A 14,756-nucleotide genomic window follows, 5' to 3' on the forward strand; every position below is an offset into this window, starting at 1 on the left:
TATACATTCAAAGTCCTCTCTATAACATTCTTACCTGTTAGTTTGTCACCATAAACAAATTGCAAGGTAAATATTTAATCTATTACATGTTTTAATTCTAAATGGAAAAATGTCCCAACACAGATTTAAAATACAAGTTACCAAATTCTGCTTCAGTTATGCCGGTGCCAACCGTAATTTGACTCTGCAGCCTACACATATTAGAAAAAGGTCTACATTCAACCCTGGCATTAGCAGTCACAATAGGAAGTGCTCCCATCTCCACCAGGTCTGGATTTCTTCCAGAGTCATTTCATTTTACATATTATCTCAATGTACAAGAAGTGGCTCCAATTCTTGCGGCCTGATATGCAGCCATTTTCTGAGCTGTTTCTCTGGACATTAAGCCATTCTGAAGCATCTTGAACTGTTGTTCCCGACTCTCTTCCATCTCTTTCCAGTGGGGCTCTTGTAGAGAGTTCTGCAGAAATAAAGACAGATTATCATAGGACAAACATGAGTGACTAATCAGATTATGGAATGAATATTCACACAACAATCTGGATGGCTGGCAGACAAATATTCCATTTGATACCATGACTGGGGCAAGCACAGCAACTTCGTAACGGCCGTGATGAAGAGAAACAAACTTAAGTTGGGTGCCCAATTTGTTTAATCTACAAGGGGTTCTCACAAGAATTTTTTTGGTGGCCTTAGAGTGTGGCCACCAGCTCTTGCTGGTGGCTACACTGAAAATTTTTCCTAAAATACTTAATTAACTTTAGGAAAAACAAATAAATATGCACATATCCATGTCCAAATCATTGTAATTTATTTATGTAGGGGGGTTTTTCAGACTCAGAAATAATGTACAGTTGTCTCTATTCTTTACTGGACCTAAACAGAATAGAAACAAAATAAGCTGCTTTGCACATTCTTCTCTTTTTTGTTGTTGTTTCTTTTGTTTTCTTGGTTCCTTTTTTTTTTTTAAGACTTGCTATCTAGTAAGTCTGCTCCTGTGAAAACTGATATTTGTAGGTTTGTTAATATCGCTTTTCACAGCAGACTTACTCAGCCCTGGCAAGCCGGGGAAATATTAAGCTCTGAATGGAGAGGTGGGTAGGGAGGCAGCAGGGGCCAGGAGCAGGGGAGGGTTGGGGAAGGCAGCAGGGACCATGGGCGATTGGGGGAAGGGGGTGCGCTCGGGGCCGGAGCCCAAAGCCCTGCTGCCAGGGGATGGAGCCCAAAGCCCTGCGTCTGGAACCCCAAATACCATGGCTGAAGCCTGCCGCCCAACGTTCAAGAGCTGAAGCCAGAAGCCCGAGCCCCACTGCCCCTTCCCTTGGAAAGGGGGGAACTCACACTGGCTGCTTGCTACTCTGGTTTTTCTGGCTCCTGATGGGGGCAGGGCGCAACCCCTACTGTTGGCCCCAGGGAAGGGGGTGAATGCTTTGCCTCCCCCTCCAATCACTGCCCAGGAGGCTGTGGCCACAAAAAAAAAAAAAAAAAAATCCTGGTGGCCACATTTGAGAAACGCTGACTAGATTCAGCACAGATATAACACTGTACAAAATCTTAGGCCAAGAGAAAACCAAACTACATTTGAATTGTTATGCTCCTTTGTCTCTTTCTTATGTTACCTCCCTCTCAGAAGTTTATCCTGGTAGTCCTATTTCAACACTCAGATGCATACATCTATCTCCTATATCAAACTTTACAGTGTTCTGATTCAACAGTTAGATTCACAAAGACAGTATTCCAGGAAAGCCCAGCACAGACAGACAAAGTGACGTTATCATCTAATTGCCACCAACAATGCTAGAACAACTTCTCTCTTTTACAACACATTTGTCTTCAATTTTCTAAATTGTAATATACATTCTATTTTGTTATTAATTTAAAAGTGTTAAAAATATGTGTGTGGAGCAAATTCTGCCCTCATTCACACGTGCACAAACCCTCTGAGTTCAAAGTGCTTACATAGGTGTAAGTGAGGCCAAAATTTGGTCCTGGCACTTCAACACCAAGAGGGGATCTTCTACTTTCAGTGTATTCAGGAACAGAGAGGTAAGGCACCAAAAAGGTGGGCAGTACAAATGGCATTCAGGGTGGACTATGTTGGAGTTATGGCACAGAAAGAGGGCTTACTATCCTGTGGCGGACGTACTGGACCACTTTCTGCTCTAAATTAAATGCATACAACACAATTGGACTAAATGGGTGCGGGATGTAAGAATTTGCTTTGTTCTCTGAAATAAAACTTGACCAGAGCTATGTAGACCCAAGCAGCAATGATGGGGACTAGAGCAAACCTAATATCTTCTGCTAACCTGTGTTTTATTTATACTTTATATTGAATTAAAAAGTAATTTTTACAGCTATGTGCCTTAGGACTTGAGTGGAGGGAAGAGGAAGAGGACTAGCATCTTGTGATATTTAAAGTGTAAAGTTAAACAAAACAAAAGAGTAGAACTTCACAACAGTTATGGAACTCTTATGCTTCAAATGATAGCTGCATTTACAGTCATATTCTACCATTATACTGTCAAGGATCCTATCTATAGGTTTCTATTTCTTTTCTATTTATTTCAAAATGTGTCTTACTCTTTGTAGTGATTTGAATATTTTTATTACACTGCAGTTTTCCTTTGAGGCCTCTAATTATTGCATCTGCACTTCTGTAGGCCTGGATTCAGCAAAGGATTGAAGCATGTGTTTAAGGCCTCTATTCGGGAAAGCACCCCTATTTAGGGCACACTTAAATACTCTCCTGAATAAAGCCCCAAATACTTTTCTTTGCTGAAAAGGGATGGACTTAAGTATGTGCTTAAAGTTAAGCAAATGCTTAAGTGTTTTACAGGATTTGTCCCTTAAATGGAGATTCTGAAGCTGCAGTAAGCAATCCTGTGAAAGGCCTATATCAGCGGTTCTCAAACTGTGGGTCGGGACCCCAAAGTGGGTTGCAACCCCATTTTAATGGGGGTCATCAGGGCTGGCGTTAGACTTGCTTGGGTGTGGAGCCAAAGCCCGAGCCCCACCACCCGGGGTTGTGTAGTAATTTTCGTTGTCAGAAGGGGGTCACAGTGCAATGAAGTTTGAGAACCCCTGGTTTACATTATTGCACACCTCTACCCCAATATAACGCAACCTGACATAACGCGGGTTCACATACAACATGGTAAAGTGGCCGGGCCGGGGCCGAGGGGTTGGCAGGGCCGGCTCTACTGTTTTTGCCGCCCCAGGCAGGACAACTGAAGACAGAAGCTGCCACTGAATTGCCGCTGCCGCGGAAAGACGAATACCGCCCTGATGGCACATGGACCGCCTCCCCTTTCACAGTGCTGCCCCAAGCACCTGCTTGGAATGCTGGTGCCTGGAGCCAGCCCTGGGGGTTGGATAAGGGGCAGAGGGTCTCGGGGGCGGTCAGGGGTTCCCCTCCCCAGAGTCTGGGAGGCAGGAGCTATGGGGGGCACTTTTGGGGGCCCCACAGTCCCAGAGTGGCCCAGGAGATTAGCGGAGGGCTGGTAGCAGCCCGCTCTGCTTCCCTCGCCCCGGCCCCAGCCATGTCGCTCGGGGGAGAGGGTTTGGGGGAAGGGATCCCCCCGCAGCAGCGGCAGCAGCGGCAGCAGTGGAAGCAGAGCAGCCCGGCCCCAGACCGCTCCACTCCGCCAGCTCCCAGCCACATAGAATCATAGAATATCAGGGTTGGAAGGGACCTCTGGATGTCATCTAGTCCAACCCTCTGCTCAAAGCAGGAGCAATCCCCAACTAAATCATCCCAGCCAGGGCTTTGTGAAGCCTGACCTTAAAAATATCTAAGGAAAGAGATTCCACCACCTCCCTAGGTAACGCATTCCAGTGCTTCACCACCCTCCCAGTGAAAAAGTTTTTCCTAATATCCAACCTAAACCTCCCCCACTGCAACTTGAGACCATTACTCCTTGTTCTGTCATCAACTACCACTGAGAACAGTCTAGAGCCATCCTCTTTGGAACCCCCTTTCAGGTAGTTGAAAGCAGCTATCAAATCCCCCCTCATTCTCCTCTTCCGCAGACTAAACAATCCCAGTTCCCTCAGCCTCTCCTCATAAATCATGTGTTCCAGACCCCTGATCATTTTTGTTGCCCTCCGCTGGACGTCTTCCAGTTTTTCCACATCCTTCTTGTAGTGTGGGGCCCAAAACTGGACACAGTACTCCAGATGAGGCCTCACCAATGTCGAATAGAGGGGAATGATCACGTCCCTCGATCTGCTTGCAATGCCCCCACATATACATCCCAAAATGCCATTGGCCTTCTTGGCAACAAGGGCACACTGTTGCCTCATATCCAGCTTCTCATCCACTGTAACCCCTAGGTCCTTTTCTGCAGAACTGTTCCCGAGCCATTCGGTCCCTAGTCTGTAGCGGTGCATGGGATTCTTCCGTCCTAAGTGCAGGACTCTGCACTTGTCCTTGTTGAACCTCATCAGATTTCTTTTGGCCCAATCCTCTAATTTGTCTAGGGCCCTCTGTATCCTATCCCTACCCTCCAGCATATCTACCTCTCCTCCCAGTTTAGTGTCCTCTGCAAACTTGCTGAGGGTGCAATCCACACCATTCTCCAGATCATTTATGAAGATATTGAACAAAACCGGCCCGAGGACCGACCCTTGGGGCACTCCACTTGATACCGGCTGCCAACTAGACATGGAGCCATTGATCACTACCTGTTGAGCCCGACAATCTAGCCAACTTTCTATCCACCTTATAGTCCATTCATCCAGCCCAGCGCTCCACTTCCCGCTGCAGGTGAGTGCGGGACCTTTCCCCAACTTCCCCCCGCCCACCAGCGACACGGCTGGGGCTGGGGCTGGGGCAAGGAAAGCGGAGTGGGCTGGGACCACATTGCTCCGCTTCCTGCTGTCAGTGAGTGTGGAGGGCGTCCTTTCCCCAACCTCCCCGCACTCACCGGCGGCGGGAAGCGGAGTGCTGCGGCTGGGAGGTGGCGAAGTGGAGCGGGCTGGGGCCACGTTGCTCCACTTCCCGCTGCTGCCGGTGAGTGCCTGTCAGGGGGTGGGGGCTGTGGATAGGGGTCAGAGCAGTCAGGGGACAGGGAGCAGGGGGGTTGGGTACGGTGTGGGATCCTGGGAGTGATTAGGGATGGGGATCTCTGGAGGAGGCAGTCAGGGAACAAGGAACAAGGGGGCCAAAGCAAGTTCAATATAACGCGGTCTCACCTATAATGTGGTGAGATTTTTTGACTCCTGAGGACTGCATTATATTGAGGTAGAGGTTTACTATTTATATCTGAAAAATACAGCTTTCCCCTAGGTTGTGAATTCAGCTCTGCCAAGTCTCCTAACAAAATAGGCTATAGTTATTATTTCAACAGATAGGAAGATTAGAGATAAATGGGCCAATCACAAGTTCACGGCAACTGCACCTGTATTTCCCCTTTGTGGTCCCTCAAGGGTACCCCTCTAGGTTCCCGGCTCCCCAGCTATCACCTTTGTTGGGTAGACGCTCACATCTCTATCCTGCCAAACCAAGATTTTTCCAGGCTGCACAGTTCCCTGTCTACACGAAGTGATATTCCCCACAAGCCAGACTGTCTAAATAGGCCAGCATCTACGCTTTGGTTTCTCTCAAAAGGCTATGAACAAGGTAATGGACTGCAGTTATAAGTTAGCACACAGCTCTTTAGAAGCAAGCACATTTATTTTTAAGGGGAAAGCATTACAGAGAAAACGTATTCACAACAATAAAAGAACCTATGTGCAAGCTAAAAAGTGGACCTGACGTTACCCCAACTCCAACCTCGGGGTCTGGAGTCCTACAAAATCCACAATTGGTTTCCCCCCATGATTACAAGTTCATAACTGTCTCAGTGTCAAAATCAGAATAACCATGAATAGTTCAGTCTTTCCTTATTCTGCATGGACCTTTGATCTGGGCCTCATGTAACAGGTGATCAACAGACAATGCCCCCTCCTCAGGGTGCAGCTTCAAAAGTCTGAGCTTGTGCATAACTGAAGCTGGGGAATTTGCATTCACCTCCCCCTAGGTATTCCCCAGGAAAACCACTAACCACTATTTGTTCCTAAAGTCCATTCTTGTCTGGCACATGGTTCAAAATAGTCCTTTGTAACCCCAAGTCTCACATCCGTTACATCTCTCCCCTTGAGAAGTTACATACAATTCTGGCCCACAACAAGAAATAAACCATTCATTTAATACAGTGGACCCCAAAGATACTTAACTTAATTCAATAAGGTCTCCCAAGAATATTGCAAGAAATTGCCATATCTGTCACACTTCCATTGAGCTAACTGAAACTTAAAAAAAAAGATCCCATTATGACTATTTATTGTAAGACTTATTTACTTACTTCATATGACTCCCAAGATCTCCCTGGCCCTGCACCATCTTTCTGGGGTGTAATCTTTAAGATTTCAGCTTGTTTTTTACGCTCCATAGTTTTCTCTATAATCTTTTTCTGCAGATCTAAAACACGTTCATCTTTCATAGGTCCTTCAGTTAACCGGGACTTTATTTTCTTCTCTTCCTGCCTGAAAGGTCAAAAATAAAGAAAAAAAAGGGGGGAAAATAGATGGACAAGATCTACAAAATAAATCCAATCCATATTATTTAGAATCAAAATATATTACTTTGCAAATCATGAGTTAATGCACCAGCCTTTTACCTCTGGTGACCAGTTAGATTCAAATCAGGTTTACATTATATGAGGAAATGAATGTGGTGTTCTCAGCTTGATTCCTGTTGTTCACATAATACTACTAACCAGTATGAAACAATTCAGCATAATCTGAAGTCCCTTCTCAGTGGATGCAAGGACTATAATATAATATGTTGTCAAGGTTCCTCCCCCACTCTGAACTCTAGGGTACAGATGTGGGGACCTGCATGAAAACCTTCTAAACTTACTTTTACCAGCTTAGGTTAAAACTTCCCCAAGGTACAAATTAATTTTATCCTTTGTCCTTGGAATATCCACTGCCACCACCAAACTCTAACTGGGTTTACTGGGAAACGTAGTTTGGACACGTCTTTCCCCCCCAAAATCCTCCCAACCCTTGCACCCCACTTCCTGAGAAAGGTTTGGTAAAAATCCTGACCAATTTGCATAGGTGACCACAGACCCAAACCCTTGGATCTGAGAACAATGAAAAAGCATTCAGTTTTCTTACAAGAAGACTTTTAATAGAAATAGAAGTAAAGGAATCACCTCTGTAAAATCAGGATGGTAGGTACCTTACAGGGTAATTAGATTCAAAACACAGAGAATCCCTCTAGGCAAAACCTTAAGTTACAAAAAAGACACACAGACAGAAATAGTCATTCTATTCAGCACAGTTCTTTTCTCAGCCATTTAAAGAAATTATAATCTAACACATACCTAGCTAGATTACTTACTAAAAGTTCTAAGACTCCATTGCTGTTCTATCCCCGGCAAAAGCAGCATACGGACAGACACAGACCCTTTGTTTCTCTCCCTCCTCCCAGCTTTTGAAAGTATCTTGTCTCCTCATTGGTCATTTTGGTCAGGTGCCAGCGAGGTTACCTTTAGCTTCTTAACCCTTTACAGGTGAGAGGATTTTTCCTCTGGCCAGGGAGGGATTTTAAAGGGGTTTACCCTTCCCTTTATATTTATGACATATGTCTATATTGCAGCTGGGGTGTGTGAATGGCAGCTTGTGTAGACGTACCCATGCTAGCTGTACAGTAGCTAGCTTGCTAAAAATAGAAGTGAGGACACCGTAGTACAGTCTTCAGTCCATGGTACATACTCACGTGTACAGCCAGTACTGAAGCCTGAGCCACAGGGTCCTCACTTCTATTTTTAGTGCACTAGCTAGAGTATGGCTAGTGTGGATACATCTACACAAGTTTCCATTCACACCCTCACTGTAATGTAGATGCACCTAGGGCAGTGGTCCACAAACTTTTTATTTCAGCCCCCCCATCCCCTTTCCACGCTCCACCCCTGGCCCGCTGGAGCTGGGGTTGGGAGCATGGCTGCGGCTCTGAAAGGGGGGAACATGGACAGGGGTAAGGGGGCCGAGGCTAGGGCCATAGTTTGGGGCAGGGCTGGGAGCAGAGCCTTGTCCTGGGAGTCGGGCCCTGGCATAGGGCTGAGAGCAGAGTCCTGGGCGCAGGGCCAGCAACTGGGGCCGGGGCCAGGAGCAGAGCTGGATGGCGCTCCCTCCCCACCCCCCATGGGGGCTAGCCAAGGCCCCAACTGCACCCCCTGCAAACATTCCTCTGTGTTCCCCTGGGGAGGGGTGTACCCCACAGTTTGGGGACCTCTGAGATAGGGTGACCAGATAGCAAGTGTGAAAAATCGGGACAGAGGGTGGGGGTAAAAGGCACTTATATAAGACAAATATCAGGACTGTCTTTATAAAATCGGGACATCTGGTCACCCTAGATGTACCCTAATGGTGTAGAAGAGACAATGTAGCACTAAAGTAACAAACAAGAGAGTGGAAGAAACGCTGGGGTACCTACTTTATTTTACACTCTCCTGCTGTTCCCCCCCCCGCTACCTCTACTCTGCTACCCCCTTGTTGTAAGTTGTATCAGTTTATGCTCACTTAGGGCTTGTCTATATGAACACGTAGTTCACAGTGAGCAGAAGTGTAAATCTATCTTGCCCTAGCTTGCTGCATACTGAAGCTACGTCTACACTTACTGGTAGATTGGTATTGCTGTGATCAATGCAGCGGTGTTGATTTAGCGGCTCTAGTGAAGACCCGCTAAATCGATCTCAGAGTGCTTCCGGTCAACTCTGGTACTCCAGCTTCCTGAGAAGCGTAAGGGAAGTCATCTCCCATCACCACAGCATGGTACAGGCACCGCGGTAAGTTGACCTAAGCTATGTCAACTTCAGTTACGTTATTCACATAACTGGAGTAGCATAACAGGTCGACTTACCCCAATAGTATAGACAAGGCCTAACTGTCCATCTGAACTGCTGCTGGGAACTAAACGTTTCCTGGTGCACTTTAATCTACTCTTGTTTCAAAACTAAATGTTTATATAGACAAGTCCTTACTTCCTATAACCTCAACTTATTAACACCCCTTGTTGGATATCTACGCCAACTTACATTCATTTACCCACTTACTGACATGTAACTTGCACGTGTATTTACATCACCTTTGAATTTGGCTTAGTGACTAGCTTCATATCACAGTATTAAGATCACATTCTGGACAGTTATACCTTTCAGGTAAAATTCAAACCTAAAGTAAGAAGTTGGAACTCTACTGAAGCTAATGGCATCACAACTGCTTATACTAGGTTTGATCTGGACCTTTCTTTCACTTGATAGGGCTAATGGAACTTGTTTGTGATGATCACAGGTACATTTAATTGTTGAGCACTGAGTTTTGTAAAAGGATTTATGTGGTACAGTATTTCTCAAATGGTTTTTCTGAAAATTTGAACAAAATTCCTATTTACCTGTCTAAGGCAGGGTGTGGGTTGGTGCTCTGCTTGGCTAATAGCAATTGTACCTGTTACTCCGAGTGTGGCAGGCCAAATTTCAAAAAAGGGCCACACCTGTGGAGAAGTTTAATACAATATAAAAAATATCCCCCCCACGGTTCTTATTCTTCAGTCTTTTTAGTGTAACCCAGACTCTTTCGAGAGCTAGGGTCATTAAGAACATAAGAATGGCCATACTGGGTCAGACCAAAGGTCCATCCAGCCCAGTATCCTTTCTACCAACAATGGCCAATGCCAGGTGCCCCAAAGGGAGTGAACCTAACAGGTAATGATCAAGTGATCTCTCTCCTACCATCCATCTCCACCCTCTGACAGACAGAGGCTAGGGACACCATTCCTTACCCATCCTGGCTAATAGCCATTAATGGACTTAACCTCCATGAAGTTATCCAGTTCTCTTTTAAACCCTGTTATAGGCCTAGCCTTCACAACCTCCTCAGGCAAGAAGTTCCACAGGTTGACTGTGCGCTGTGTGAAAAAGAACTTCCTTTTATTTGTTTTAAACCTGCTGCCCATTAATTTCATTTGGTGGCCTCTAGTTCTTATATTATGGGAACAAGTAAATAACTTTTCCTTATTCACTTTCTCCACACCACTCACGATTTTATATACCTCTATCATATCCCCCTTTAGTCTCCTCTTTTCCAAGCTGAAAAGTCCTAGCCTCTTTAATCTCTCCTCATATGGGACCCATTCCATACCCCTAATCATTTTAGTTGCACTTTTCTGAACCTTTTCTAATGCCAGTAGATCTTTTTTGAGATGAGGGGACCAAAGCTGTACGCAGTATTCAAGATGTGGGTGTACCCTGGATTTATATAAGGGCAATAAGATACTCTCCGTCTTATTCGCTATCCCTTTTTTAATAATTCCTAACATCCAGTTTGCTTTTTTGACTGCCGCTGCACACTGCGTGGACGTCTTCAGAGAACTATCCACGATGACTCCAAGATCTTTCTCCTGATTAGCTGAAGCTAAATTAGTCCCCATCATATTGTATGTATAGTTTGGGTTATTTTTTCCAATGTACATTACTTTACATTTATCCACATTAAATTTCATTTGCCATTTTGTTGCCCAATCACTTAGTTTTGTGAGATCTTTTTGAAGTTCTTCACAGTCTGCTTTGATCTTAACTATCTTGAGCAGTTTAGTATCATCTGCAAAGTTTGCCACCTCACTGTTTACCCCTTTCTCCAGATCATTTATGAATAAGTTGAATAGGATTGGTCCTAGGACTGACCCTTGGGGAACACCACTAGTTACCCCTCTCCATTCTGAAAATTTACCATTTATTCCTACCCTTTGTTCCCTGTCTTTTAACCAGTTTTCAATCCATGAAAGGATCTTCCCTCTTATCCCATGACAACTTAATTTACATAAGAGCCTTTGGTAAATTAAGTTGTCAAATAAAGATAAGTTCTCCTTCTCAGGGGTGCTTTTCCCCCAGGCTCTGAGATCACTTCATCACCACAGAAGGTCTATGTCAAAGCCCTTAGAGATTCAGACACTCTCCATCCCTCAGAGAGGCTGTTTTTGGCCATCCTGTTCTCTTCAAGTCTCTTGTTATTCAAAGGGCAGGAAGCACCTTGTAAAGCCAGTCCCTTTTATAGCAGGTATTCCTGGGGATCGGGACTACAGGCTCAGCAGTCCTCAAGAACTGAATGAAAAGGAACTTTGACACAACCAATGCTTTGAAATTCAATCTTGGCCATAAATAAGGGCAGCCATTTAGATGTGCTTCCTACACTTGTAGCGGCCTTCCGGAGACTCTCCCTGAACTGCCATATTTCTTGCTCTAAAAACTATACCTGGTCTTGGGGTAAGGAATGAAGTAATGACCACACCTCTACCACCAAGATGGCCCAGTGCTTGGATGAGATCAGCTTATGAATGAAGAATAGCTTGCTGAAGCGGAACCTGAGCAAAACAGAGGTAACACTGGTGGGCAGAGGAAAGTATTTTTAAGAGCTTGCAGCCATGGTGCATCCTTCTTTGGTTGAAGATTCACATTCATAATTGGTCAGTTCAATCTGTAGTCTCTTGGATTCCTTGCTGATGCAGAGCTCTTGCATAGCAACAGCTGTGAGTAAAAAAGGACAGAGTCTTTCTGCCATCTCCAGCTGGCTAGAAGACTCTGTCCCATCTTGGTGGATGAAGACCTGGACTGAGTTATTCATACCTTTGTCACCTCTCGGCTGGACTACAGCAACATGATATAACTGGGCATAAAACCTTCAGCACTTATGAAACACCCAGTAGTTCAGAACACTGCAGTGCATTTCCTCAGCAACACAGGCTACCATGAGCACATCACACATGTCTTCTACTCTTTACACTGGCTTTCCATAGAATGTCTAATCATAGAATCATAGAATATCAGGGTTGGAAAGGACCTCAGTAGGTCATCTAGTCCAACCCTCTGCTCAAAAGCAGGACCCATCCCCAATTAAATCATCCCAGCCAGGGCTTTGTCAAGCCTGACCTTAAAAACTTCTAAGGAAGGAGATTCCACCACCTCCCTAGGCAACGCATTCCAGTGTTTCACCACCCTCCTAGTGAAAAAGTTTTTCCTAATATCCAACCTAAACCTCCCCCACTGCAACTTGAAACCATTACTCCTTGTCCTGTCCTCTTCCACCACTGAGAATAGTCTAGAACCATCCTCTCTGGAACCACCTCTCAGGTAGTTGAAAGCAGCTATCAAATCCCCCCTCATTCTTCTCTTCCGCAGACTAAACAATCCCAGTTCCCTCAGCCTCTCCTCATAAGTCATGTGTTCCAGACCCCTAATCATTTTTGTTGCCCTTCGCTGGACTCTCTCCAATTTATCTACATCCTTCCTGTAGTGTGGGGCCCAAAACTGGACACAGTACTCCAGATGAGGCCTCACCAATGTCGAATAGAGGGGGACGATCACATCCCTCGATCTGCTCGCTATGCCCCTACTTATACATCCCAAAATGCCATTGGCCTTCTTGGCAACAAGGGCACACTGCTGACTCATATCCAGCTTCTTGTCCACTGTCACCCCTAGGTCCTTTTCCGCAGAACTGCTGCCTAGCCATTCAGTCCCTAGTCTGTAGCTGTGCATTGGGTTCTTCCGTCCTAAGTGCAGGACCCTGCACTTATCCTTATTGAATCTCATCAGATTTCTTTTGGCCCAATCCTCCAATTTGTCTAGGTCCCTCTGTATCCTATCCCTGCCCTCCAGCGTATCTACCACTCCTCCCAGTTTAGTATCATCCGCAAATTTGCTGAGAGTGCAATCCACACCATCCTCCAGATCATTTATGAAGATATTGAACAAAACCGGCCCCAGGACCGACCCCTGGGGCACTCCACTTGACACCGGCTGCCAACTAGACATGGAGCCATTGATCACTACCCGTTGAGCCCGACAATCTAGCCAACTTTCTACCCACCTTATAGTGCATTCATCCAGCCCATACTTCTTTAACTTGCTGACAAGAATACTGTGGGAGACCGTGTCAAAAGCTTTGCTAAAGTCAAGATACAATACATCCACTGCTTTCCCTTCATCCACAGAACCAGTAATCTCATCATAGAAGGCGATTAGATTAGTCAGGCATGACCTTCCCTTGGTGAATCCATGCTGACTGTTCCTGATCACTTTCCTCTCATGTAAGTGCTTCAGGATTGATTCTTTGAGGACCTGCTCCATGATTTTTCTGGGGACTGAAGTGAGGCTGACTGGCCTGTAGTTCCCAGGATCCTCCTTCTTCCCTTTTTTAAAGATTGGCACTACATTAGCCTTTTTCCAGTCATCCGGGACTTCCCCCGTTCGCCTCGAGTGTTCAAAGATAATGGCCAATGGCTCTGCAATCACAGCCGCCAGTTCCTTTAGCACTCTCGGATGCAACTCGTCAGGCCCCATGGACTTGTGCACGTCCAGCTTTTCTAAATAGTCCCTAACCACCTCTTTCTCCACAGAGGGCTGGCCATCTGTTCCCCATGTTGTGATGCCCAGCGCAGCAGTCTGGGAGCTGACCTTGTTCGTGAAGACAGAGGCAAAAAAAGCATTGAGTACATTAGCTTTTTCCACATCCTCTGTCACTAGGTTGCCTCCCTCATTCATTAAGGGGCCCACACTTCCCTTGGCTTTCTTCTTGTTGCCAACATACCTGAAGAAACCCTTCTTGTTACTCTTAACATCTCTCGCTAGCTGCAACTCCAGGTGCGATTTGGCCCTCCTAATTTCATTCCTACATGCCCGAGCAATATTTTTATACTCTTCCCTGGTCATATGTCCAACCTTCCACTTCCTGTAAGCTTCTTTTTTATGCTTAAGATCCACTAGGATTTCACCGTTAAGCCAAGCTGGTCGCCTGCCATATTTACTATTCTTTCGACACATCGGGATGGTTTGTCCCTGTAACCTCAACAGGGATTTCTTGAAATATAGCCAGCTCTCCTGGACTCCTTTCCCCTTCATGTTAGTCCCCCAGGGGATCCTACCCATCCGTTCCCTGAGGGAGTCGAAGTCTGCTTTCCTGAAGTCCAGGGTCCGTATCCTGCTGCTTACCGTTCTTCCCTGTGTCAGGATCCTGAACTCAACCAACTCATGGTCACTGCCTCCCAGATTCCCATCCACTTTTGCTTCCCCTACTAATTCTTCCTGGTTTGTGAGCAGCAGGTCAAGAAAAGCTCTCCCCCTAGTTGGCTCCTCTAGCACTTGCACCAGGAAATTGTCCCCTACGCTTTCCAAAAACTTCCTGGATTGTCTATGCACCGCTGTATTGCTCTCCCAGCAGATATCAGGAAAATTAAAGTCACCCATGAGAACCAGGGCATGCGATCTAGTAGCTTCCGCGAGCTGCCGGAAGAAAGCCTCATCCACCTCATCCCCCTGGTCCGGTGGTCTATAGCAGACTCCCACCACTACATCACTCCTGTTGCTCACACTTCTAAACTTAATCCAGAGACACTCAGGTTTTTCTGCAGTTTCGTACCGGAGCTCTGAGCAGTCATACTGCTCCCTTACATACAGTGCTACTCCCCCACCTTTTCTGCCCTGCCTGTCCTTCCTGAACAGTTTATAACCATCCATGACAGTACTCCAGTCATGTGAGTTATCCCATCAAGTCTCTGTTATTCCAATCACGTCATAATTCCTTGACATCACCAGGACCTCCAGTTCTCCCTGCTTGTTTCCAAGGCTTTGTGCATTCGTATATAAGCACTTGAGATAACCTGCTGATTGCCCCTCATTCTCAGTATGAGGCAGGAGCCCTCTCCTCAGAGA

General features: G+C 45.8%; 1 protein-coding gene across 1 annotated transcript in view; it reads right to left on the reverse strand.

Moving 5' to 3' along the window:
- Positions 1 to 304: 304 nt before the first annotated feature.
- The window catches only part of CFAP99 (cilia and flagella associated protein 99), a 76,059-nt gene continuing 61,607 nt past the window's right edge, over positions 305 to 14,756 (reverse strand). Inside the window, exons 14-15 of the mRNA XM_077816180.1 lie at positions 6,348 to 6,528; positions 305 to 460 (exon numbers count right to left, since the gene is read on the reverse strand). Of these exons, the coding sequence (XP_077672306.1) occupies positions 305 to 460; positions 6,348 to 6,528 (337 nt within the window). The remainder of the gene's footprint in view (positions 461 to 6,347; positions 6,529 to 14,756) is intronic.

The sequence above is a fragment of the Eretmochelys imbricata genome, chromosome 4 (assembly GCF_965152235.1).
Source record: "Eretmochelys imbricata isolate rEreImb1 chromosome 4, rEreImb1.hap1, whole genome shotgun sequence".
NCBI lineage: Eukaryota > Metazoa > Chordata > Testudines > Cheloniidae > Eretmochelys > Eretmochelys imbricata.